The sequence below is a fragment of the Cyprinodon tularosa genome, unplaced genomic scaffold, assembly GCF_016077235.1.
Source record: "Cyprinodon tularosa strain WSP-4 unplaced genomic scaffold, ASM1607723v1 ctg666, whole genome shotgun sequence".
Lineage (NCBI taxonomy): Eukaryota > Metazoa > Chordata > Actinopteri > Cyprinodontiformes > Cyprinodontidae > Cyprinodon > Cyprinodon tularosa.
The window spans coordinates 105,720-131,675 of record NW_024039414.1 but is presented as its reverse complement, the minus strand read 5'-3'; the positions used below and the strand labels follow the sequence as shown (position 1 = coordinate 131,675).

The 25,956-nt window shown below is 39.5% G+C and overlaps 1 protein-coding gene and 1 long non-coding RNA gene across 8 annotated transcripts; one reads left to right on the top strand and one right to left on the bottom strand.

Moving 5' to 3' along the window:
• On the top strand, window positions 1-25,695 carry LOC119771364 (NACHT, LRR and PYD domains-containing protein 5-like). Of its 7 annotated transcripts, none has more exons than XM_038267238.1 (11): window positions 1-153; window positions 253-321; window positions 3,066-3,168; window positions 3,655-3,759; window positions 8,805-8,909; window positions 12,454-12,572; window positions 12,740-14,522; window positions 22,512-22,685; window positions 22,868-23,026; window positions 23,129-23,175; window positions 24,188-25,695. In XM_038267238.1, exons 3-11 carry the CDS (start codon window positions 3,080-3,082, stop codon window positions 24,706-24,708), a joined length of 3,102 nt encoding a protein of 1,033 aa, XP_038123166.1. In that variant the 5' UTR covers window positions 1-153; window positions 253-321; window positions 3,066-3,079; the 3' UTR covers window positions 24,709-25,695. The 7 variants fall into 7 exon arrangements, with proteins under 7 accessions (XP_038123166.1, XP_038123168.1, XP_038123167.1 ...); XM_038267240.1 differs by having other exon boundaries at window positions 3,061-3,168; XM_038267239.1 differs by having other exon boundaries at window positions 2-153; window positions 256-321.
• LOC119771369 lies at window positions 20,869-22,013 on the bottom strand. Its single transcript, XR_005279140.1, has 3 exons — window positions 21,880-22,013; window positions 21,735-21,801; window positions 20,869-21,086 (listed from the first exon to the last, which is right to left on the bottom strand). It is a non-coding gene; the product is annotated as an uncharacterized LOC119771369 (long non-coding RNA).
• Window positions 25,696-25,956: the final 261 nt, after the last annotated feature.

Genomic DNA, 25,956 nt, shown 5'->3' with positions numbered 1-25,956 from the left:
TTTCTTTAAGGGGAGGTTGCCAAATCTGTTCGAAACCGAAAGTAAACTGAGAGGGACTTTCCATTTTGACCATTAAACTGTTTGTCTGGACTGGTTTAGTAGTGGATAGAAATCCAAAAGTGGGAGAAATGTAGTTATCTCGAGCAGCGAAAGGTGAGCTTCTGCATGTTTTTGCTCTTGTTACTCATTTCCAGCATGAATATTGATGCGTTTTTTATGTAAGTGCGTGTTTTTTTTCTAACTACTTCCCAGCAGCAGCAGCAGCGGACATTTTGGAACTACGCAGTGACTAAAACCACAGCAGTTGCTGCTGAAAGAAAGGTCTAAACGCTGTTTTGTTTTGATTTTTATTTTGATGTAATTGATATGATTTGATGAAAGAATAAATATGTTTTTCTATCACCTTGTTCTCTCAACCCATAAGAGATATCCGTTTTTGTTTTTTTTCTGTTTCTTTTGTTTTTCTCATGTTTACAAACGAGGGGGAAGTGAAATCGACCGAGACCGCAGAGAATGACTCACTTTCCTCACCTGAATATTTTCTTTAAGGATTTTCTCATTTAAATATATTTGTAATTAGAGTTTATCTAATATTTTATTTGGGTTTAGTAATAAAGCTTTCTTTCCACCATGTAGTCCAACCCCGCATACTAACCTTAGAATCATAAAACTAACATAGATATTTTCTCTAATTTTTTTCCCATTCTGAATTTTTTTGTATATTTTCATATTTTTTAAAATGACTAATTTCATTGCAGCAAATTACTTTTTTTTACTAATGCTTTCTAGTAGGAAACATACGGAAGAGGATTAGGGCCACTGAAAAAAAAAATAAAGTAAACTGATTTTTAAATTTTATTTCAGTTTAACATGGGAAAAAAGTCAGAATTCTGAGATTAAAGTCAGAATTCTGACTTTTTTCTCAGAATTCTGAGATAAAAGTCAGAATTCTGACTTTTTTCTCAGAATTCTGACTTTTTTTATTGTCAGAATTCAGTCAGAATTCTGAGAAAAAAGTCAGAATTCTGAGATTAAAGTCAGAATTCTGACTTTTTTCTCAGAATTCTGAGATAAAAGTCAGAATTCTGACTTTAATCTCAGAATTCTGACTTTAATTACAGAATTTTGACTTTAATTACAGAATTCTGACTTTTTTCTCAGAATTCTGACTTTAATTACAGAATTCTGACTTTTTTCTCAGAATTCTGACTTTAATTACAGAATTCTGACTTTTTTCTCAGAATTCTGACTTTAATTACAGAATTCTGACTTTTTTCTCAGAATTCTGACTGACTGAATTCTGACAATAAAAAAAGTCAGAATTCTGAGAAAAAAAGTCAGAATTCTGTAATTAAAGTCAAAATTCTGACAATAAAAAAAGTCAGAATTCTGACTTTAATCTCAGAATTCTGACTTTTTTCCCATACTATACTGAAATAAAATTTAAAAAATCAGTTAACTTTTTTTTTTTTTTTTCCCCAGTGGCCCTAATCCTCTTCCGTAGAAACATTAAATAAATTGATAATAATAAAAAAAAAAAAAAATCGAATTAAAAATACCAACGAATACCGCCCAGCCCTACTCTCAGCAGTGTTGGGAATGTTACTAAAAAGTATCTATAGTTACTTCCCTAAAAGAGTAACTAAGCTCCTAAATCAGTGATTTTCTCATTCTGTGCGTTTCTAGGGTCCTCTCCTCTGTATTTAAGGCATGATCAGGTCCCGCCCACATTACGCTCCTCAGCCAATCACACATCCCTCTGTCTCAGCTGCCTGCTCATCCTTGTACAGCATTATATAGAACATCTTTCTTGCTCAAAGTAACCCATTATTAGCCAGAGTAACTATGCGGTTACTTTTTATGATCTAAAATCTTTAAGAATTTGAAAAACTTTCTCTGAGTAAATTTCTCCACTATGAGATCAATGAAGTAAATGAATCAATAATTGGAACTTCAATTACCCCTGGAGGTTCAGATGTGGAATATTAGATGTTTCACTATTCATGCATTTAAAAGTCTACACATCTGAAAACAATTAGCATTAACTGTGGTATTTTTTTATGTATGTAGATGTGATTAGTTTATTTCTTTACAATAAAGGAACAATGTTTTAAAACTATTTTTGCATATTGACAGCCTTCAATGGCTATCAAATTCTGACAATAAATGCCTGCAGTAAATCTCTCCCTGCTGTAGAGAGAGTAAGTTTATGGCCGGCACTGCTGGTATATAACTCACCTTTATTGTCATTATACTGTCACAAGTACAAACCAAGGAAATGTAGTTTGCATCTATCCAGAAGTGCTGCACTGGATATGAATATTAATTAACATGTGCACAGAGACTATGTATGTATGTATGGACTATAAATGATATACATAAATAGAATAATTGTAAGAGGCTATAAAACAAATAAATATGAAAAACTATATAGACTATACGGAAAAGTTAGGATATGGATTGTATATATATATTTTAGTGGGGTTATAATACATAATGATGACATATAACAGCAGATAAAAGATTTGCAGATTATATACAGCTATAGCTGAGAAGCACATGGAAGTGGTGTGTGTGTGTTTTTTTTTGCGGGGGGTGTACAGTCCTTATAGTTGATGTCAGAAGGTGTTCAGGAGCATGTCTGAAATGTAAGAATTAATCAATGTAAGTTAGATTACTTTTTCAATGAAAAACAAACACAGTTAATAACTTCTTTATTATATAACGCTGTTATTTGTAACATTGCCTATAATCCTAATCTCTGACATTGTTTGCGGATTACAGGCTGAAATATTAGGAAAGCTCTGCTTTAGAGCATGCACTACACTTTTAGCACTTTTAGGAAGAGTTTGTGTTACTTTATCCTCATGGTGGAAGCGTGAAGGGTCTCAATATTTGACATTAATAAACAGAAGGAGATAATTAATTTTGTTTGGCTCTCTACATAAAATACTGTCCAACTGGACAGAAACCAGCTGTTGTCAAACTGTTGTTTAACTCTTAAAAATACTAATCAAAATCATTACACTAATTAATTTTTTTTTACATGTTTTTGTTAAGTTTAGCTTCTGCAGCAGAGATGGCTGAAAGGAAAAAGAGGCGACTGTCAGAGTCTTGCTCATCGAGTAGCACGGAGCCAATGGATGTCTCCAGTGAGCTGTTTTACAGGTAATGCTGAGCCTATACAAAAAAATCAAAATACAAGCAAATACCAATTAAAACGTTTGTACAAATATGTGTTTATCCTTTAAAGATAATGCTTTTGACCTTTTATTTACCTATAAATGGTTCAGGTTAGTAGATCATTAGTAAATAATTTAACTAGCATTGATGAACAAACCTTACATCTGAAGCAGGGAGAGCAGTAATTATCTTATCAAATAAGTAAGATAAACAATTTTCAAGGATGCCATTAAGGACTCTAAACTGGTTATTTTGGTAATATCAGACTCGATCTGATTATCATCAAATCAAGTTCACTCATTTTTTATGATATTATATTACAGATGTTAGTAATTAGAGAAAAAAGCTTTAAAAACTCTTAATGTATATATTTTTTCATAGACAGCACTAAACTATTTTAATTGGCTTTTGCATATCGTATTTTAAAAGCTACAAATTAGTTCATGTGTTTGCAAACTCTTCTGTCTGTAGTTCAGAGGCAACAGTAAGCAGATCTCCAGCTCCCAGCAATGTGTCCATGAGGAGCGATCGATCCATAGAGGCAGTGCTTGATTTTGCTGGTGAAACGGCTCCAAGGTAAGTTTCACCATTTTTAGTAAAGCTTAAAGAAAGCTTATTCAATTCAATTCAGTTTATTTCTATAGCGCCAATTCACAACACATGTCATCTCAAGGCACTTTACAGTTCAACCAGATCATACAGTCAAATTGAGTCAAAGTTTTCTATCTAAGGAAAACCGGTTGATTGCATTGACTCATTGACTCAAACGCAATCCCTCACACTAAGCCTGCTTGTAGCGACAGTGGAGAGGAAAAACTCCCTTTTAACAGGAAGAAACCTCCAGCAGAACCAGGCTCAGTGTGAGCGGCCATCTGCCGAGGCCGACTGGGGTTCAAGGAGACAGAAGCAGAGACACAAAAAGCAGCTGTAAAAGGCGGCCCCATCCAGGAAACACACAGCCAGGCAGATGAGCTCCGAGCCAGCTCCCATGCCAGAGGACGAAGAGAGCGCATCCAGCCAGTCACGGTCAGAGAAACAGGACTACACTGGAAAACAGGCCGATCACCAGCATCTATAAACAAAGGTGTTGATGGAAGCAGCACAGCTGATATTTCTCTCCAGGATGGAGTCACAGCCAAACAGGAACAGACGAGGCAAAGCTACTCTGAGGAAAAGCAGAGAGAGCAGAACGTTAGAGATTGAACTAACAGATTCTGCAGAATAGGAGAACAGAGAGAGAATGAAGCAGAATGATGAAATGGGGGTCCCTATGTCCTCCAGCAGTCTAAGCCTATAGCAGCATAACTATAGAGATAGCTCAGGATAACCTGAGCCACTCTAACTATAAGCTTTATCAAAAAGGAAAGTTTTAAGCCTAGCCTTAAAAGTAGACAGGGTGTCTGCCTCACGGACTAAAACTGGTAGTTGGTTCCACAGGAGAGGAGCCTGATAACTAAAAGATCTGCCTCCCATTCTACTTTTAGAAATTCTAGAAACCACTAGTAAACCAGATTGAGAGCGAAGTGCTCCGTTAGGAACATAAGGAACAATCAGATCTCTGATATCAGATGGAGCTTGGCCATTTAAGGCTTTATATGTGAGAAGGAGGATTTTAAATTCTATTCTTGATTTAACAGGAAGCCAATGAAGAGAAGCTAGGATAGGAGAGATATGATCTCTCTTTTTAATTTTCATCAGAACTCTGGCTGCAGCATTTTGGATCAGCTGAAGGCTTTTAACTACAGTTTGTGGACTTCCTGATAGTAAAGAATTACAATAGTCCAGCCTTGAAGTAACAAATGCATGGACTAGTTTGTCAGCATCAACCCTGGACAGGATATTTCTAATTTTTGCAATGTTCCTCAGATGAAAGAAGGAAATTCTAGAAATCTCTTTGATATGCGATTTAAATGACAGGTCCTGATCAAAAATAACACCAAGATTTTTTACTTTATTATCTGAAATTAGTTTAATCCCATCCAAATGAAGTGACTGGCTAATCAGCTTCTTTTTCAAAGACTCTGGTCCAAAGAATAGAACTTTTATTTTGTCTGCATTCAGAAGGAGAAAGTTAAGAGTCATCCAGGTTTTTATGTCTTCAAGACATGCCTGTAATCTATGTAATGGGTTAGCTTCATCTGGATTTATAGACAGATATAGCTGGGTATCATCAGCAGAACAGTGGAAATTAATCCCATGCTGTCTAATAATTCTACCAATTGGGAGCATGTATAAAGTAAAGAGAATTGGTCCTAGCACTGATCCCTGTGGTACTCCACAGGTAACCTTTGAGCGTGTTGAAGATCTGTCATTAACATGAACAAACTGAATTCGATCAGATAGATAAGATTTAAACCAGTCTAGTGCTGTACCTTTAATTCCAACAAAATATTCAAGTCTTTCTAAAAGAATATTATGGTCAACTGTATCAAATGCAGCACTGAGATCCAACAGGACGAGCACAGATACAAGTCCATTATCTGAGGCCATGAGAATATCATTAGTGACTTTCACCAGAGCTGTTTCAGTGCTATGATCAGCTTTAAAGCCAGACTGAAACTCTTCAAAAAGTTCATTATGGTGTAAGTGATTTCATACTTGTTTGGCAACTACTTTCTCAAGAATTTTAGATGAGAAAGGAAGATTGGATATAGGTCTATAATTGACCAAGTATTCTGGGTCAAGAGACGGTTTCTTAAGCAGAGGTTTAATTACAGCAACCTTAAAAGCTTTAGGTAACCAAGATAGATTAATCACATCTAAAATGGAAGAGGAGATCAAAGGGAGTACCTCCTTAAATAACCTGGTTGGAACTGGATCTAACATACAAGTTGAAGGCTTAGAGGAAGACAATAATTTTGCTAACTCAGAAAGTTCAACTGGATCAAAGCGGTCTAAACCCAGTTCAGATTCCATGACTACCTCAGATACAATCGCCGATAGAGGAGTGCTAATGATCTTATTTTTAATAAGATCAGTCTTATTTATAAAGAATCATTACATTAAATCATTACTTCTAAGAGTAGATGGAATGGACGGTTCAACTAAGCTATGGCCAGGGTTCGTACGGGTGCTGGAAATCCTTGAAAATGCTTGAATTTTGACGTTGTGTTTTCAAGGTTTGAAGAGTGCTTATATTTTGGATGAAATGCTTGAAAATGCTTGAAGTTGTTTTTTAAGTTGTTTATTAAATACAATTTTAAAAAGTTTAAAAAATAAAATGTTGGAGAGCCCGAAAATGAAACGTGTGACTGCGATCTAGCAGTCTATTTCCATGTGTGACTCCGCCCCCATGAAATCACTACGGCACCATGCCGGGTTATCGTTTCAATGAACATTGGCTGGAAGATGAAAAATACAAATTATGGATTAAAGGGGGACAAACCCCACGAGTTGCCTCTTGTAAAGTCTGCAAAAAAGATGTGCAGCTTTTCACAATGGGCGAGTCTGCGCTGTCGAGTCACATGAAGGGTAAGTCATAGACTTTTAAGTAAGCCAACTGAAGTAGCCTAGTACACGTTACAATAGCGCCTATCTGTTTGCGCTAGTAACTGCTAGCTAGGAATTCACAGGCTAAGTTACTGAGTGACTGAGAGTACAGTGTGATTATGTAATGTTAGTATTGCAGTGTTTCCCGCAGCACTATCTTGGCCAGGTGGCCGCCTCGCCAAACTCACGCTACCGCCTCGCCAACATTCCAAAAAAAAAAACGAAGTTTTAATTCATTGCCAGGCCCAGACCTTAAAACAGCATTGATAATTCTACGGCTGATAACACTGAATTGCGACACCCTCTGGTTGGTTATATTACTACGCCATGGCAGAGGAGTAATTCTAGCCCACCCCCCTCCCGGCAGTCATCCGTGCAAAACTGATTCCGGCCAACAACTGGTGGTGGTGTAAGGTGTTGGAAAAAGTTTAAATGGATCTTGAAAGTGCTTGAAAAGTGCTTGATTTTACTTTGGAAAAGGTGTATGAACCCTGTATGGCTCTGGGTGAGTTTGGCAACTGTATTAAAAAGAAATCTAGGATTATTCTTATTCTCCTCTATTAACAAGGAGAAATGTGCTGCTCTTGCTTTACAAAGGGTCCTCTTATACAGCAGTAAACTATTTTTCCAGACAAGGAAGGACTCCCGCAGGCCTGTGGAGCAATATTTTCTCTCCAGTTTCCTAGCATTTTGCTTCGAAGTGCGCAGCTCTGCAATAAACCAAGGAGCAAGCTTTCTATTTTCATTTTCAAAGGAGCTGCGTTGTCTAAGGCAGCACGCAGAGAACTAGCAACCCCATCAACAAAATCATCAACCTGTGAAGGGGAATAAACTAAGCTTTTGCACTCTGCAGCACTGCTCAGCGACACAGCGGAGAGAGAAAGTGAAGCAGATTCTTTAAAATGTATAACTGCACTATCTGATAATGATCTACTAAAATGTAACCTTCTTTTGGCGGAGGAGAACTCTGTTAAAGTAATCCTGAAGGTTATTAGGAAATGGTCAGAGAGGACAGGGTTGTGAGGAAATACTGCTATTTCTTCACATTCTATGCCATATGTCAGCACAAGATCCAAAGTATGAAGATGAGAATGTGAGGGACTATTCACATTTTGAAAAAAAACCAATAGTGTCTAAGATAGCATTAAATGCTGCTCTTAAGCTATCGCCTTCAATGTCAGCATGGATGTTAAAATCTCCCACTATGATGACCCTGTCAGTATTTAATACCAAATCAGAAAGGAACTCTGAAAACTCATCTAAAAATTCAGAGTAAGGACCTGGTGGACGATACAAAGTTACAAAAAGAAGAGGTTTTCTTGCTTTGAAATTTGGATCAGGGAAATTAAGGGTTAAATGTTCAAAAGAGTTGTTAAGAAGGCGCTATGTTTTAAAGTAGTTGTGGTCAGTTAGAGTTACTTAGTGTTACGTTAAAAAATGTAGGTTCATAAAAGAGAAACTGAGTCCGCACAGAATAGGGATTTTTGAGAGTCACGTTCAGTCACATCTGCTCTCTGGTGGGTTTCCTCAGCAGAAGCCTTTTTATTAGCAGATCATAACACATGGGGTGGGTTACAGAATGGTGTTCTTCTGACAAGGCAATTGATCAGGTCATAGGACAAAATGCTCCTTCTGATTGAATCACAGAATAGAGTGGTGTCCCGATAACTGTGATTATCCTTGCACAAACATCAACAATTTTCTACCACCGTTGCATGACAGTTTGCAGTAAACAGAGTGAAGCATCTCATTTCTTCAATGTTCTATATGTACACACATTAACTTTATAATCATCATTGAATAAACCTGACACTTAGATACAGAGATATCACAGAAAAAATAACTTAACTTCAGATGGAGATCGTCTGGACAGCTACAACACTCAGAACAGCCATGAAATTTAGACATTCAGTGATAAAATGTCACAGGTAATTCAAGAAGGGTGATTATTTTTAATATTTTTTTAAGAAGGGGAATGCCATAACCCCTCATCCTCCCTCAACTCCAGTATTGGCTAGAGGTGACTAGATTTATGCTAAACTGCAATGTTTCTGGTCTTGCTTAATTTGCCAGTTAGAATTTGTCAAAAGCTACAAAGTAGCTCATGTGTTTGTAAACTTTTCTGTTTGTAGTTCACAGGTAAAAGGAAGCAGATCTCCAGCTGTCAGCAATCTGTCCATGAGGAGCGATCGATCCATAGAGGCAGTGCCTGATTTTGCTGGTGAAACGGCTCCAAGGTAAGTTTCACCATTTTTAGTAAAGATTAAAGAAAGCTTTTTCAAGGTTACTAAATAAAGTATTTAGACATTCAAACCTCACCTAGATAGCTCTGCAGTTACAGTGTATGATAAACTATGCCTGATCTGGTAAACCTTTATTTGAATTGCAATTGGCATTCAGATAAATAAATAAATGAAGAACCACTTTCAGTCTGTAAAACCATTGCAAAACTTAAAAAAATGTTAGTCTGAGACCTATTAAGATTGTTTTTCAATTACCCTTTTCCTAGATGGCATATCAGGTTATTATATTGAATGAAATCCTTAAAGTCTCACTAAAATATGTTTCTTTTCATTATTTTGTAATGTTTTATTTCAGTATTTAAAAACCTGCCAATCAGCAAAGAGTTTGTTTTGGGGAACAGCCTCCTTCCCTCAGAGCATTGAAGATGGGTCGTAGATGGGTCTTCCAACACTGTAGCGCAAAGTCAGAAAAGCCAAGGAGTGGCTCCATAGGAAGCATATGAATGTTCTGGAATGGTCTAGCCAGTGTCCAGATCTAAACCCAACAGACAATCTTTGGAGGAAGCTCAAACTCTGTTTCTCAGTGACGGCCCAGAAACCTGACTGATCTAGAGAATATCTGTGTGGAGGAGTGGGCCAAAATCCCTCCTGCAGTGTGTGCTAATCTGGTGAAAATGAGGAACAGGAAATGTTTGACTTCTGTAATTGCTCACAAAGGCTACTGTAGCAAATATTAACATTAATTTTTACAGGTGTTTCCGTACTTATTTGCAGCTTAACATGCAAATTAATTATTTAAAAATCATCCTGAATTATTCACAGTTACCACTCCTATATGATTTGTAAGGGTGAGAATTTGCAAAATCACAGGGTATTTAAATACTTATTTCCTTCACCGTGTATATAAGATAATGATAAATGTACTTATACAGCACTTTTTTCAAGTTAGAAGACTTGACCAAGGCTATCTACACTAGATTCAAGCATACTGTCACATAATGAAGGTAGCGTGCCATACACAGGCTCCACCATCAGAAGGCAATGCGGGTGAAGTGTCTTGTCTAAGGACACAATGATGCTGAAAGCCGGAAGTGGGGCTTGAACCAACAACCCTTCGGTTGAAGGGGTAAACCTCAACCGAAGGAAGACCAATGCCACCATTGCCTACTTTTACCAGTGGCAATAGTGTGACAAAAGATGAGCACAACTGTTTTATGTCTTTCTATCTGTGGCTAGAGGTGACTAGATTTATGCTAAACTGCAATGTTTCAGGTCTTGCTTAATTTGCCAGTTAGAATTATGCTTCATTTCATAGAAAGCAGTAAACAATTTTTATTGGTTTTTGCGTATCAAATTTGTCAAAAGCTACAAAGTAGCTCATGTGTTTGTAAACTTTTCTGTTTGTAGTTCACAGGTAAAAGGAAGCAGATCTCCAGCTCTCAGCAATCTGTCCATGAGGAGCGATCGATCCATAGAGGCAGTGCCTGATTTTGCTGGTGAAACGGCCTCAAGGTAAGTTTCACCATTTTTAGTAAAGCTTAAAGAAAGCTTATTCAAGGTTACTAAATAAAGTATTTAGACATTCAAACCTCACCTAGATAGCTCTGCAGTTACAGTGTATGATAAACTATGTCTGGTCTGGTAAACCTTTATTTGAATTGCAATTAGCATTCAGATAAATAAATAAATGAAGAACCTCTTTCAGTCTGTAAAACCATTGCAAAACTTAAAAAAATATTAGTCTAAGAACTATTAAGATTGTTTTTCAATTACCCTTTTCCTAGATGGCATATCAGGTTATTATATTGAATGAAATCCTTAAAGTCTCACTAAAATATGTTTCTTTTCATTATTTTGTAATGTTTTATTTCAGTATTTAAAAACCTGCCAATCAGCAAAGAGTTTGTTTTGGGGAACAGCCTCCTTCCCTCAGAGCATTGAAGATGGGTCGTAGATGGGTCTTCCAACACTGTAGCGCAAAGTCAGAAAAGCCAAGGAGTGGCTCCATAAGAAGCATATCAATGTTCTGGAATGGTCTAGCCAGTGTCCAGATCTAAACCCAACAGACAATCTTTGGAGGAAGCTCAAACTCTGTGACAGCCCAGAAACCTGACTGATCTAGAGAATATCTGTGTGGAGGAGTGGGCCAAAATCCCTCCTGCAGTGTGTGCTAATCTGGTGAAAACAAGGAACAGAAAATGTTTGACTTCTGTAATTGCTCACAAAGGCTACTGTAGCAAATATTAACATTAATTTTTACAGGTGTTTCCGTACTTATTTGCAGCTTAACATGCAAATTATTTATTTAAAAATCATCCTGAATTATCCACAGTTACCACTCCTATCTGATTTGTAAGGGTGAGAACTTGCAAAATCACAGGGTATTTAAATACTTATTTCCCTCACCGTGTACTGTATATAAGATAATGGTAAATGTACTTATACAGCACTTTTTCAAGTTAGAAGACTTGACCAAGGCTCTCTACACTAGATTCAGGCATACTGTCACATAATGAAGGTAGCGTGCCATACACAGGCTCCACCATCAGAAGGCAAAGCGGGTGAAGTGCCTTGTCTAAGGACACAATGATGCTGAAAGCCGGAAGTGGGGCTTGAACCAACAACCCCTTCAACCGAAGCAAGACCAATGCCACCATTGCCTACTTTTACCAGTGGCAATAGTGTGAAAAAAGATGAGCACAACTGTTTTGTGTCTTTCTATCAGTGGCTAGAGGTGACTAGATTTATGCTAAACTGCAATGTTTCTGGTCTTGCTTATTTTGCCAGTTAGAATTATGCTTCATTTCATAGAAAGCACTAAACTATTTTGATTGGTTTTTGCGTATCAAATTTGTCAAAAGCTACAAAGTAGCTCATGTGTTTGTTAACTTTTCTGTTTGTAGTTCATTGGTAAAAGGAAGCAGATCTCCAGCTCTCAGCAATCTGTCCATGAGGAGCGATCGATCCATAGAGGCAGTCCCTGATTTTGCTGGTGAAACAGCTCCAAGGTAAGTTTCACCATTTTTAGTAAAGCTTAAAGAAAGCTTATTCAAAGTTACTAAATAAAGTATTTAGACATTCAAACCTCACCTAGATAGCTCTGCAGTGACAGTACATGTTAAACTATGCCTGATTTGTTAAACCTTTACTTGAATTGCAATTAGCATTCAGATAAATAAATAAATAAATAAATGAAGAACCTCTTTCAGTCTATAAAACCATTGTAATATTGGTGTAAGACCTATCAAGACTGTTTCACAGAGAGTTCTGATTGAAATATGTATGATTGAATATAGTAACTTACTAACATAGACTAAAAAAACTACACCTCTAGGTTTTGTTCCTGTTTTTTTTATGCACATTTCTTTGTGCTGAATTTCTGCTGCCTTGATCACGTTTGTGTCCTCTGTCAACACAAACACGACTGCTTTGTCTTGTCTTGGAAGCTAAAGGTATCAGTGTAATCCTAGTATGTAGTATAAAACAACTCATACTATAGAATGAATGATATTTTGTTGTTATGTTGTTCATCTTTTAGCCAACCAAAGCAATGTTCAGTCTGTAAAGAGGCTTTAAAGGCTCGAGAGTCGTGTCAGTCGTCTTCAACATCTGATGAATTTTGTCCAAAGTGCCAAAAAACAACCACAGAAACACATGGTAAAGTTTTAAAAACTTTTTATTGCTCATAACTGCTTATAAATTCTTTGCTTAGGAAATACCAGTTGTCTTATACACATTTTAAACCTTAAACAGGGTTAAGAGTTTTAGATGATGATTAACAATATGATATGATTTCATCAATGTCAGTTTGATTTGTTCCACAGGTGAAGAACCCGATTTAAAACTGAAGAAGAAACTTCAAAAAGAAATGCAAAAGAAATTCTCGGTTACAGCTGAGGGCAATGGTGACCCCAAAATTTCACTGAAAAGTATTTACACAACTCTCTACGTAACCAAAGGAGAGAGTCTTTCTGATGAGCATGAGTTTAGACACCTGAAAGTCCCTCTTAAAAAGCAGTCCTCAGAAGATTCCTCAGTGAACCTAACGGAAATGTTTAAATCTTTAGCGGACCAAGGGAAACCCCACAGAACGGTCCTGACAAAGGGAGTTGCAGGCATTGGGAAATCATTTGCTGTTCAGAAGTTCATTGTTGACTGGGCTGAGGAGGAAGCAAACCAACATATTAACTTTGTTTTTTGTCTTGCTTTTCGAGAATTGAACCTTGTTAGGAAGGAAAAAAGCCTCAATGAGCTTCTGAGTGATTTTCATCCAGCTCTTCAATCTCTAAAAGATCCTCCAGATTATAGTAAAGCAAAAATAGTAATAATCCTTGATGGTCTGGATGAAAGCCGACTGAAGTTAAATTTTGATAACAATAAGAAAGTGTTGTCTCTGACAGATGTAACATCTGTAGATAACCTGCTTGTAAACCTTATCCAGGGTAACCTCCTTCCTGAGGCAAACATCTGGATAACGTCCCGTCCAGCAGCAGCCAGTCAGATACCTGCAGAGTACATTGACTTGGTGACAGAAATAAGAGGGTTTACCGATGATCAGAAAGTGGAATATTTCAAAAGGAAATTTGGTAATAACTCTATTCTCACCAAGAGCATAACATCACATATTCAGTCCTCTCAGTGTCTGGATATCATGTGCCAGATTCCGATCTTCTGCTGGCTTTGTTCGGTCTTATTCTCAGAGGTCTTTGGTGGAGATGAGAAAGCTGAAATCCCTCAGACTCTGACAGAGACGATGGCACATTTTGTTTTAGCCCAAACAAAACGTAGAAGCAGAAAATATGAAAAGAAGAGTAAGACCCACATGGAGAAGCTTCTGCAGACGCACAAAGAGTTTAATTTGAAACTTGGGAGGCTTGCATTTTTCCAACTTCTAGATAATAATCTAATATTTTACGAGGAAGACCTGAGAGACAATGGAATCGACACAGAAGAAGCTTCTATCTATTCTGGTTTTTGCAACACGGTTCTTAGAGAAGAAAAAGTTTTCTACCAGAGAAAGATCTTCTTCTTTGTGCATCTGACCCTCCAAGAGTTCTTTGCTGCACTGTATGTCTATGAATGTTTCACTACCAAGAAAACCAAAGAGCTTGTAGAATTCCTAAAGTTGGAGGATAAAGATTATGCTTTAGCTGACCTCATAAAGATGACTGTTGACAAAGTTCTTGAAAAGAAGAATGGTCATTTGGACTTTTTCATGCGGTTCTTACTTGGCCTGATGATTGAACCCAACCGAAGACCTCTTCAGGGCATGTTGACATCTGTTGACCCAAATGAAGATGCAGACAAGAAAGTCTTAACTTACCTGAGATCTCTCCGAAGAAAGAACCTGTCTCCAGATAGCTGCATCAATATCTTTCAGGCTTTGGTTGAGATGAGAGATCATAAACTCAAAGATGAGATCCAAGAATATCTTCAACTGGACAATCGTTTAAAGAAAGAGTTAACTCCCCTACATTGCTCTGCCCTGGCCTACATGCTGCAGGTGTCCAAGAATGAACTGGAGGAGTTGGACCTAAAAAGTTACAACACAACAGATGAAGGGAGAAGGAGGCTCATACCAGCAGTGAGGAGCAGCAAAAAGGCTGTGTGAGTTTCTTTTTTATTATATATTAAAGGAAATGTATCTGTTTTCAGATGAATGTTGAATATGAATGTGTTTCAAATCCAAGGGTTTTGGTAAAAGTTAAGCCTCTTTCCCACCTAAAATAGCGGATTAATGCATGTTTTTTAAACATGGGTCGGCCCACTAATAATCTACATTTGGCTCTCTTCCCATTCGTTAAATAGCTGGGCATAACCTCTCGCTGGCAAGTGGCGTGGCCTCTGTCCCCACACCGCTGCTTCTCTGGTGACACCATCATGCTGGGTTAGCGTTCATGATGTCACCAGTGTGACAGATATCTGAAAAGTAAACAATGGAGGGCAACATGTAAGAAAGGCCGAGCATAGTAAGTGTGCTTTATTGTTTTGTTCTTTTATTTGTCCGAATCAATCTCACATGTGCTGCAACATGTTTAGTGAATGTAAAGAGTTGTTTCGGCTTGTTAGATTAGAAGTGACCGGCACAGTGGGTTGACGTACGTACATTGCGTTCAATGGTATGACGTGCATTAGTGGGTCAACCTTGTGTAACCACCCGCGCAAGGATGAAACAAACTCAGTCCTAAAAATATACGTTCTTTATTAAACAAATAGACAGAAAATCCTTTACCTCTCCTTCTACGAAACTGATAGCCTAGGGTAGACAATATAATATTTAAACTCTGACATTAGTGGATGGCGGACAAACCCGCATAACCAGAACCAGAAAAGTCGCACACGTATAAGGCTTCACAGCAATCAGGTGAAAAAAAACACTGCACACAATCACCACTCGGCACTGCAGACGATCAGATGCAATATAACATTGTCTACCAGCTCACAGCCTCGTGGGAGAGTGAACAAGGAGAAAACAAACAGATCAATGAAAAAAACAAAACAAAACAGTTAGTCCGCCCTCACAAGTAAACAACGGGACCAAAGACATCAAACAGGGTCGGACTAACTAAAAGAAACAAAACATAAACCTAAGGACAGCAGGAGCAACAAAAAAAAAACATCTCTGTAAACAAACAGAAAACACCAAATTACAAAAATAATACAATCAAAATATTATTTTAATAACTACCTTAAAATCTCAAAAAATACCTGTATCGCGTACACCACCCTCATCTGCCTGTATACACAGCCTGGTCTAAAAAACCCGCAGGGCCTCCTAACAAGGAAAAGAATGATTAAAATTTACATTCGTCATAATAAAAGTTCAATATAAGCACACTCTAAAAACACTCACCCACATTCTTGACAAATCTACGTGTGGAACCCAGATACGTCCTGGCGTCCCATGGAAACTGACACCTTTTAAGAAAGTTTGCAGCTTCCGCTTTTATACTGCTTGGACCACGCCCACCATACCACCTGTAACATCCCTCCCTAACAAAGATCATCGTCGACCCGATGATGTACTATACACTCAGATAAATCCCCCCTGCCAAACTTTACAATGCTGGGTCATTGACCTGCACAGATTGTGGCAGTCTGTATGGATTTGAATGTTGACCAGCTGTTTTCCGAACCGATCTCCGAAGTCCAGAGACCATGGGGGTGTCAGTTTCCTTGGGACCCGGACCTGGAAGCTGTTCAACATCAGACACCTTGTCACTTAGAAGTGAACCATTTACATCATTAAGCAACCCTGGTACAGAATCTATTACCTCAGAAACATGAACAGCATCGTCCTCACTTAACTCGTTCTGTTCCCTTTCTGTACAGACACTGGGAGGAGTGTTATCCTCCCTACTCTTGGGCACACCCCTAAGCTCTGTTCTGTGTAACTGGCGCAGAGGGCCCTCCTGGCCCACAGGGGCTACAGAGTAAACTACACCCGTTGCAGGTGGAGGCCGAACTACTTGGTAAAGGGTAGAATCCCAAAAATCATGAATTTTGTTCCTCCCTCTGACTGAATGATTCCTGGTAAAAACCAGGTCGCCCTCCTCAAACTCTGATGCCATAGCCTGGCCCTGTTCCCTCTGCCTCTTCTCTGCTCTTTTACTCTCCAGTCTCTTCTGCACAGACTCATAAGCAGATGATAATGACTTTTGGTGTTCCTCCACCCACTCTTCGAGGGGGATATCCGACTCAGGTTCCTCTCTCACTAAAAAATCTACAGGCAACTTCGGATCCCTGCCAAACATAAAAAAATATGGGGTCCTGCCAGTGGACTGGTGCACTGTGGTGTTATAGGCATAAGTTACCTGAGATAAATGACGAGGCCACCTACGCTTTTGCTCAGGAGAAAGGGTTCGCAATAGGTCATGTAGTGTGCGGTTAAACCGCTCACACTGGCCATTACCTTGGGGGTGATAAGGAGTTGTGCGGCTCTTCTCAATATTATACATTTTACAGAGCTGCTGGACAAGACTACTTTCAAAACTTCTGCCCTGATCTGAGTGAATACGACCCGGAGGGCCAAATGGCTGAAACCAATGTTTTACCAAAACCTCAGCAACTGTGCTTGCTCTCTGATCTTTAGTTGCCACGGTTTGAGTAAATTTTGAAAAAACATCGGTCATAACCAAAACATTTTCTTTCCCATCCGTGGAAGGCTCCAATACAGTAAAATCTATGACCAAAACTTCATGTGGCCGAGATGCTTTGACTGAGCCCATATAGGTCTTCACCTTAGGTTGGAGGGCCTTTGAAAGTACACACCGCTCACAGCTCCTACACCAATTCTCTACATCACTGTACATATTTGGCCAGTAACATCTAGCGCGAACCAACTGGAAAGTTCGTTCTACCCCTTGATGCCCGTGCTCATCATGTAGACGGCGAAGAACCTGCTCCTGTAAACACTGAGGTAACACCAACTGCTCAACCTCCCCGTCCCCATCTGGTTGGTGAATACAACGATAAAGTATTGACTCCTTCTGCCTAAGTCGGCCCCACTGACGAATCAACTCTCTGCAGCCTTTACTAAGCAACTGCCTCTCCTTTGCATCTGGCATAATGCCCTCCCTCCAATACTTAAGAAAATTCCCTATGATGGGATCCTGAGACTGCAGAATGGAGAGATCACCCATATCTAGACCAGGGAGTGTACTCACTTCTGCCTGTACCCCATATAATTCCCTTTCACCCTTAGAAGGGTGATTAAGGCGGGACAGAGCGTCTGCATTTGTGTTTTGAGGGCCAGGACGATACTTTATTTCCAAATCGAATGAAGCCAATTCTGAAGCCCATCTCTGTTCAACAGCACCTAATTTTGCCGTTTTCAAATGGCTTAGAGGATTATTGTCTGTATAGACTGTACACTTATTTCCAAGCAAGTATTCCCTAAACTTTTCTGTGACAGCCCATTTGAGGGCGACCAACTCCAGCTTCATTGAGCTATAGTTATTCATATTACGCTCTGTAGGTTTTAAACTCCTACTCGCAAAAGCAATTGGTCTTAACTTACCCTCATGCTCTTGAGACAGGACTGCGCCCAAACCCCCATGGCTTGCATCTACGTCCAATGTAAATGGTTTCTGAAAGTCTGCATAAGCAAGGACAGGAGTGGTTATAAGAGCAGCTTTCAGTTTAACAAAACTTTCCTCACACTCCGTATCCCAGAACCCAGCAACAGGCTTCTTGGGGGTTTTACCCTTCCTACCAGATGGAAGAAGTTTGGTCACCAGCCGATTCATTGGGCTAGCCATCTTTGAAAACCCAGCAATAAACCTTCTGTAGTAAGACGCAAACCCCAAAAATGATCTCAACTCAGCCAGGTTTTCAGGTCGCTTCCACTCTCTAACTACAGCCACTTTATCTGGATCAGTGGAAACACCTTCAGCCGATACCACATGACCCAGATACTTAACACTTTTCTGGAAGAAATTACATTTAGAAAGTTTGACCTTTAATCCTTGGGCTTCTAGTCGACAAAAGATTTGATCCAGTCTTTGCAGATGTTGTTGCACACTAGAAGAAAAAATAATCAAATCATCTAAATATAGCAAAACAGACTGGTGGCGGCAATCCCCAAAAATACGCTCCATGAGCCGCTGAAATGTACTTGGTGCGTTACACAAACCAAAGGGCATACGGTTGAACTCAAATAAACCGAAAGGAGTGCAAAATGCTGTCTTTGCCTTGTCTTTCTCTGCCATTTCAACTTGGCTATAGCCACTTGCTAAGTCTAAAGTAGAAAACCACTGGGCTCCAGCCAAAGCATCCAAAGACTCGTCTATTCTGGGAAGAGGAAATGCATCCTTCCTGGTTTTTGAATTTAACAACCGATAGTCGACACACATTCGTAAATTACCATCCTTTTTTTGCACCAGAACAATTGGGGAAGAGTATGGACTACTACTCTCCCGAATTATTTGCCTCTGAAGCAACTGTTGAATGTGATTTCTAGCCAATTCATACTGGGAAGGAGGGATCCTACGGTATGGTTGACGCACTGGCCTCTCATCCAGCAAGGGTATTTCATGCTTAATCAAATTTGTGCATCCTACATCCAAATCATTTTGTGCAAAAATACCGCTATATTTTAGCAAAAGAGATTTGGCCTGCTGCCGGTCACCTTCTGTTAAATTTTCAAACTCTGGCAAGTCAAATTGACACTTCTTAGTGGCCTCTTGACTCACAATAAATGCTGTACCACTTTGTGAATCAACAGAAACCTGAGTTTGAGATGGCTCCTCAACAACTTCAGCAGTTTGAACGGTTGCAATTATTCTGCGTGGTGTTAACAGAACATCAGTTGTGCCGACATTAGTAACTGGCACAAATGTCCTTCCCTGCTCTGCCTTCACTAAGGAAGGTGAAACCAACAATCCCTCAGGCAGGCTGGTGTACTCTGGGCCCAGAGGCTCCACCATGAGCTCTATAGCCTGGTGTAAGGATACCTTTGGACAGGTAACAGGGACATACTTAAGACTACCAGCTGGAATACACAGAGGATCCTTACCCTGTACTCTCACTGGGTAGGGTTCTGAAGAGCTGGCCATGGCCTCCATCACCTGGCAATGCCTCAGGATCTTCTTCAGCCCTGGTGGTGCGGATTTAATCTCTGGGGCCCCCCAAAGGTCAGCGCCATATCTCTTTAACAGTTCTTGATAAAGGGGGTTAAACACATTCATGCCCAGAACCCCAGGTACAGCGGTTTTTTTCTGTCTCATGTAAATGTCAGATGGATCTTTCACAATCAACAACCCCCGACGAGGAATCAGCACACCCAAAATATTCAAATCCAGTTCAATATAACCAAGGTACGGGATTGTTAAACCATTTGCAGCTTTTAAACCTAACCACCCACAATCCCTTAGACTCTTATCAGATAAATGAGAAAAGTTTTCATTAAAACAACTCTCAGTTATAGTGGTTACCATGGACCCACTGTCCAATAGACAGGGGACACTGACTCCAGCAAAGTCTATTTCAGCCTCAAAGCACTTACCGACCAGGTTACCAAATTCAGAATCTATGTCATCTGAGCCCATCTGTCCCCCCACCAATGTCTGGCTCTGCACACTGGCGGGCTCTAGTTTCCCGCAGACTTTGATTCATTTTGGTTATCCTCTTTAGCTTCATTCTGAATATTATTCGGGCAGTTTCTTGCAATATGGCCGCTCTGCTCACACCTAAAGCATATAGGTTTTCCATCCGCATTGCGCCTGGGCCTATTGAAGCGGCCCCTTGCTGGAGGTAAACTTTGTGGAGCCAGTGCTTTAACCACCAACTCTAGTTGGGTCTGTTGGGCTTTTAGCAGAGACATTAATTCTAAATATTGAGATGAACCAGTAGTAGCTTCACAAGATACAACAGTTTCATTAGAGACCAAACGAACAGATTTAGACGGAGCACCACACTGAGCCATCCACTTTGTTGCCTCAGCTCGAGCCTCTCGGATTGTCCAGTTAGGATTGGCATTAACCAGGTCTCTCAGTCTTATTTTCAAGGTTTGATCCCTGATTCCATCAATGAATTGATCACGCAAGTCTTTAGAGACAACTCTCGAAACAACTTGAGCATCACTTTTAACAATCATGTCCATTAAGTCCATCAAAGAATGGGAATAATCGATTAAAGACTCACCATCTTGTTGTTTGCGGTTATAAAACCGACGCTGTAATGAGACATGAGAATGCATACATCCATAAACTTCCCTCAAAATGTTAAAAATAGAGTCCATACATTCACGTTGTTGCGGGGGTAAAAATTTAACCTCCGTACGAGCGGCACCCTCCAGATGATCAAACACTATTTGTGCACGCTCCTTCTCTGTACAGCCCCTCGATTCGGCAAAATGCCTTATTCGCTCTATCCACTCCTCCAGAGTCCACGCGTCATTGCTGTTCAAATGTCCAGAAAACACTGGCAGCTTTCGATCCTGCTGTACATATATAATCGGAGCTTGTGGGATTGAAAACGTAGGCCTCCCGCTAGTGGTTCCAGTAGAGGTAGTTGGCGTTTCAGAATCCCCACCAGCTGCTTGCAGCTCTGCCAGCTGACTTTCCAGCTCTCTGATACGCTGTGACATGGCGTGTTTCTCAGAGTCCTCCTCCATGCCTGTCTGCAATGTGCAAGCAGCCAGAAACACCTGCTGCCCCTGCTGTCCTTAAACTAATTCCAAAAAAAAAAAAAAGAGAAAAAAACTTCAGAAAAAAGTAACTTTTCAAAGGAAAGGAACGTACAGTACCAAGCAACGCCAAATGTAACCACCCGCGCAAGGATGAAACAAACTCAGTCCTAAAAATATACGTTCTTTATTAAACAAATAGACAGAAAATCCTTTACCTCTCCTTCTACGAAACTGATAGCCTAGGGTAGACAATATAATATTTAAACTCTGACATTAGTGGATGGCGGACAAACCCGCATAATCAGAACCAGAAAAGTCGCACACGTATAAGGCTTCACAGCAATCAGGTGAAAAAAACACTGCACACAATCACCACTCGGCACTGCAGACGATCAGATGCAATATAACATTGTCTACCAGCTCACAGCCTCGTGGGAGAGTGAACAAGGAGAAAACAAACAGATCAATGAAAAAAACAAAACAAAACAGTTAGTCCGCCCTCACAAGTAAACAACGGGACCAAAGACATCAAACAGGGTCGGACTAACTAAAAGAAACAAAACATAAACCTAAGGACAGCAGGAGCAACAAAAAAAAACATCTCTGTAAACAAACAGAAAACACCAAATTACAAAAATAATACAATCAAAATATTATTTTAATAACTACCTTAAAATCTCAAAAAATACCTGTATCGCGTACACCACCCTCATCTGCCTGTATACACAGCCTGGTCTAAAAAACCCGCAGGGCCTCCTAACAAGGAAAAGAATGATTAAAATTTACATTCGTCATAATAAAAGTTCAATATAAGCACACTCTAAAAACACTCACCCACATTCTTGACAAATCTACGTGTGGAACCCAGATACGTCCTGGCGTCCCATGGAAACTGACACCTTTTAAGAAAGTTTGCAGCTTCCGCTTTTATACTGCTTGGACCACGCCCACCATACCACCTGTAACACTTGGTCTGGTGTTCCAACAGCATGCCAATCAGAGCCGAGGCGATTTTAACACAGATCGTTTGCCGAGTCGTTTGACACGGCTAGAGACACATCAGTGAGCATTTCCCACAGCCACTAAACTCCCGGGTGACATCAAGAACGCCAACCCAGCATGATGGTGTCACCAGACATGCAGCGATGCAGGGACAGAGGCAGTGCAGCTTGCAAGCTATTACTTAGACCCCTGCCAATGGGAAAGGAGCCAAATGCTGATTTTTAGCTATCCGACCCATTTTTGAAAAACATGCTTTAACCCGCACTTTTTAGTGGGAAATAGGCTAAAAAAAATGGGTGTCACTTTTTCCTTGATTGGTTTTTAGATTTCTTTTTTTACACTCGCAATTTTTCGGATGTGTTGTTCTTTTGTATAGGAAATAGTGATCCATGTGAAGCAGGTTTTAAATTAGGCCTGTACACGTGTAACTAACATCCAGTTCTACCCTTGTAAATTTCTTATAGATTAAAAGACTGCAAGGTGACTGCAGAGTGGATTAAACACCTGGTCTTTGGTTTAAAGTTCCCATTTTCCCCGCTCCGAGATCTGGACCTGAGCAACAACGATCTGATGGATTCAGGTGTGGAGTTGCTCTGTGGCGGACTATCAAGTCCCTGCTGCAAACTCAAAGTATTGAGGTATTTATACAGATCTAAATACAATCTATTTTCTTAATCCTACCATAATAATGTTATTTCTTCCTTTAATGTTAGAGCAACTTTATTCAGTATTCATTGTTTAGATATTTTCTACAAATTACCAATAACAAGAGTCTGTGGCAATCAGTCTAAGAGTTGCATCAACCCTTGGATGTTCTCAGGTTATCTGGCTGCTGTATCACATGGACGGGGTGTGAATATCTGGTCTCAGCTCTCAAGTCCAACCCCTCCCACCTGGTGGAACTGGACCTAAGCTACAACCATTTAGGGGAAACAGGAATCAAGCTGATTTCTGAGCAATTTAAACAACAAAAACTCAAGTAATTGAAATGCTACTCCTTTCTATTCTGGAAACCAATCCAAAATGCCCATATATAGTAGTTTAAATAAAGTTGGTTTCTAACTCTGATCTCTCTTTAAAGTTTTGAACATGTTGGAAGTAACCGGATCAAACCAGGATTCAAAAAGTGTAAGTAGATAACTTTTATTTTTAGTTCCTTTTTTCTGGGGAGTAAAAAACTACACAAATGTCACATTGTTCCTATGTGGCTGGACTTAAACCATAAATAAAACCAACACCAACAGTACTTTCCAACTGTCAAAGACCGGTATTTAAAACAGAAATGGCCAAATAAAATGCAACAAGTGGCGGAGGCTTAGGAAGTCCGTCCAGTAACTGGTGGGTTGTTACCAATTCCCTCCCCCCATTTGGACTAATGGAATAAAATCTATTCTTATAGATGAAATCTAACCCCCCCCCCCCTTAGATGCATCTAAGGCTGGACCCTCTGCAGGAGGAGACAGAGCAGGTTAGTGACCACATCTTTCTGGAGGTTGATGATAAAGAACGTGTGAGTCACTAACCTAGTCTAATAGTTTATTCCGAGCAAAAATGGTAAGGATGGTTCCAGCTGGTCGACTGCCAGCACAACGAAAAGGGTTCTTCCCAGAGTGTCCCAGATGCCGATGCATCGGTGGTCGGAGTGCAGGCAGGAGATGAGAACCGAGCAGATGAAGGAAGGCAGGATAATCCAGAGGGCAAAGCCACAGCCAGTGTCGGTGACGTGCTAAGTAGTCAGAGCCAGGAGATCAGAGATGCCGAGGGGAAATCCAGAACAGAGTCCGGAAACAGTTCCAGGTTCAATTCACAGACAGGCAAAAATTAATCGGGAGCCCAAAGACAGGTCAGGCAAACAGATCAGAATGGGAACAGGTGGACTCAGAGGTCCAGGGGCAGAACAGGTCAAAATCAGGCAATCAGAAATCACAGGTATGCTAGAGTACTCTCCACACAGGCTCAAATAATCTGGCACTGATGACTGTCTGAAGGCTTGTTAAATAGAGGTTGAATCAGTTGGGTCAGATGAATGGTAATGAGATGTCAACTATTGAGCCAGACGCTAAAATAGGCCCAATAAATTGCCCGCCAGTTAATCGCTCAGACTTTATACTCTAATCTGGAGCTATTTTTGTTTTTCCAGATGCCTGCACACTTACTCTGGACTCCAAAACAGCACATAAGAATGTGCTTCTATCTGACGGGAACAGAAAGGTGACCTGGGTAGAGAAAGAGCAGCCCTATCCTGATCACAAAGAAAGGTTTGAGCACTACGCTCAGGTCCTGTGTGAACAGGGCCTACAGGAGCGTTGCTACTTTGAGGTGGATGTGGTGGAGCCCTGCACTGTTGGCCTAGCATACAAAAGCATCAACAGAAAAGGAGACACGGTGAACTGCAGGTTTGGGATGAATGAAAAGTCCTGGTCCCAGAGTTGCTCAGGACATGGTTGCTACATATGGCATAAAAACAATGGTACTTTTGTCTCCTCTTTGCGCTGCTCTCGTGTTGGAGTGTACCTGGATTATGAGGCTGGCAGCATATCTTTCTATAAAGTGTCTAATGACAGCTGCAGTCATCTTCAGACCTACAAAGATCTGAGGTTCAGTGAGGCCCTCTATCCCGCTGTTGAACTTCATCCTCATTCTTCTGCTTTTTTTTGTTAGCTAACATTACATAAGGAAAGTGCAAAGCACAGAGGGAGGAGCGAGTAAGGAGCTTCTTTATTATTAGGGCTGTAATATTCTAAAGTAAGAAGTGGATCTGCCCATATATCAGATAATAAAATTAAAATATGTCTTGTATTTTTAAATAATAAAGCAAATCTTATTTTTTTATCCTTTTATTTTCCGTAAATTAAATGATATAAAAATTTTAAAAATCTCTATTGTAGTAATTCAAATTAAAAAGTGACCTCCAATGACCCCCTAAGAGAGACTCCCATCCCTGTGAGTTTTTTCTTCGTATGTATTGTATTGCTGTACATAGTTCAGGATTCAAAGGAGTTCTGATATTAAGGTATATATTTGTTAAAAGGAGCTGCATTCTCCAGAAAACCTCTAAATGGGGGAATAAACATTAATTTGTTTTGTCAAACCAGTAAATTTTTGACTAAACAAGTTTGGTGTTTTATTTGTGATCTTTTATTGAATGAGTAAATACTAAGGTTTTATAGGCAGTATTTGTTTAAACACTTTGGTAAAACAAGGAGAGCATCATGTTTCCTAAACATTAAATTTATCCTTGTTCCAGCGTCTAACACTGTAGTCTTGCTTAATGTTAATATTAGTGTCTGACGATATTAGCCCGACACACCTGGATTAATGAGTCTGTCCAGTAATAAAAGACAGGAAACTAAGGTTGTTCAAGAAGTTGTGGAGTTGGGCATATAATACACTCGCTCTGCACCTTTATAAGAATATCACTGTATACAAAACCCATAAAGAAGTACTGTGTGTACTCACATAAATGTTTGCTAATTATTTAACTGTCATGTTGTCGAGCTTTCTAGGCCAGTAATACTCTATACTCAATGATGCTTGTTTACTGCAGCATAAAAAGTTTCCAAGCTGAAGTGGTGGTTATGTGTTTGGCTTTTAAGCAGCTAAAGTCAAAGAACCAGACGTCAGCCAGCCTTAAAAAAAAAAAAAAAACGTAAAGATGAAAACCTTCAATTTACATGTTTCTGCATAGCTGGATAGACTACTGACTTTTGGAGGTTAACATTGGCTATAAACCCAAAACATAAAGACATGAATCCTTGAAACCAACTTTTTTTAATCTCTATTTTGCCACCATAATCTACTGTCTTTCTACTGTTAAGCTTCATTCATGTACAGCACTTTGAATTGTCTTGTAACTGAAATGTGTTATAGAAATACATTTGCTAAAACCCTTTTTTTTTATGTTTATAG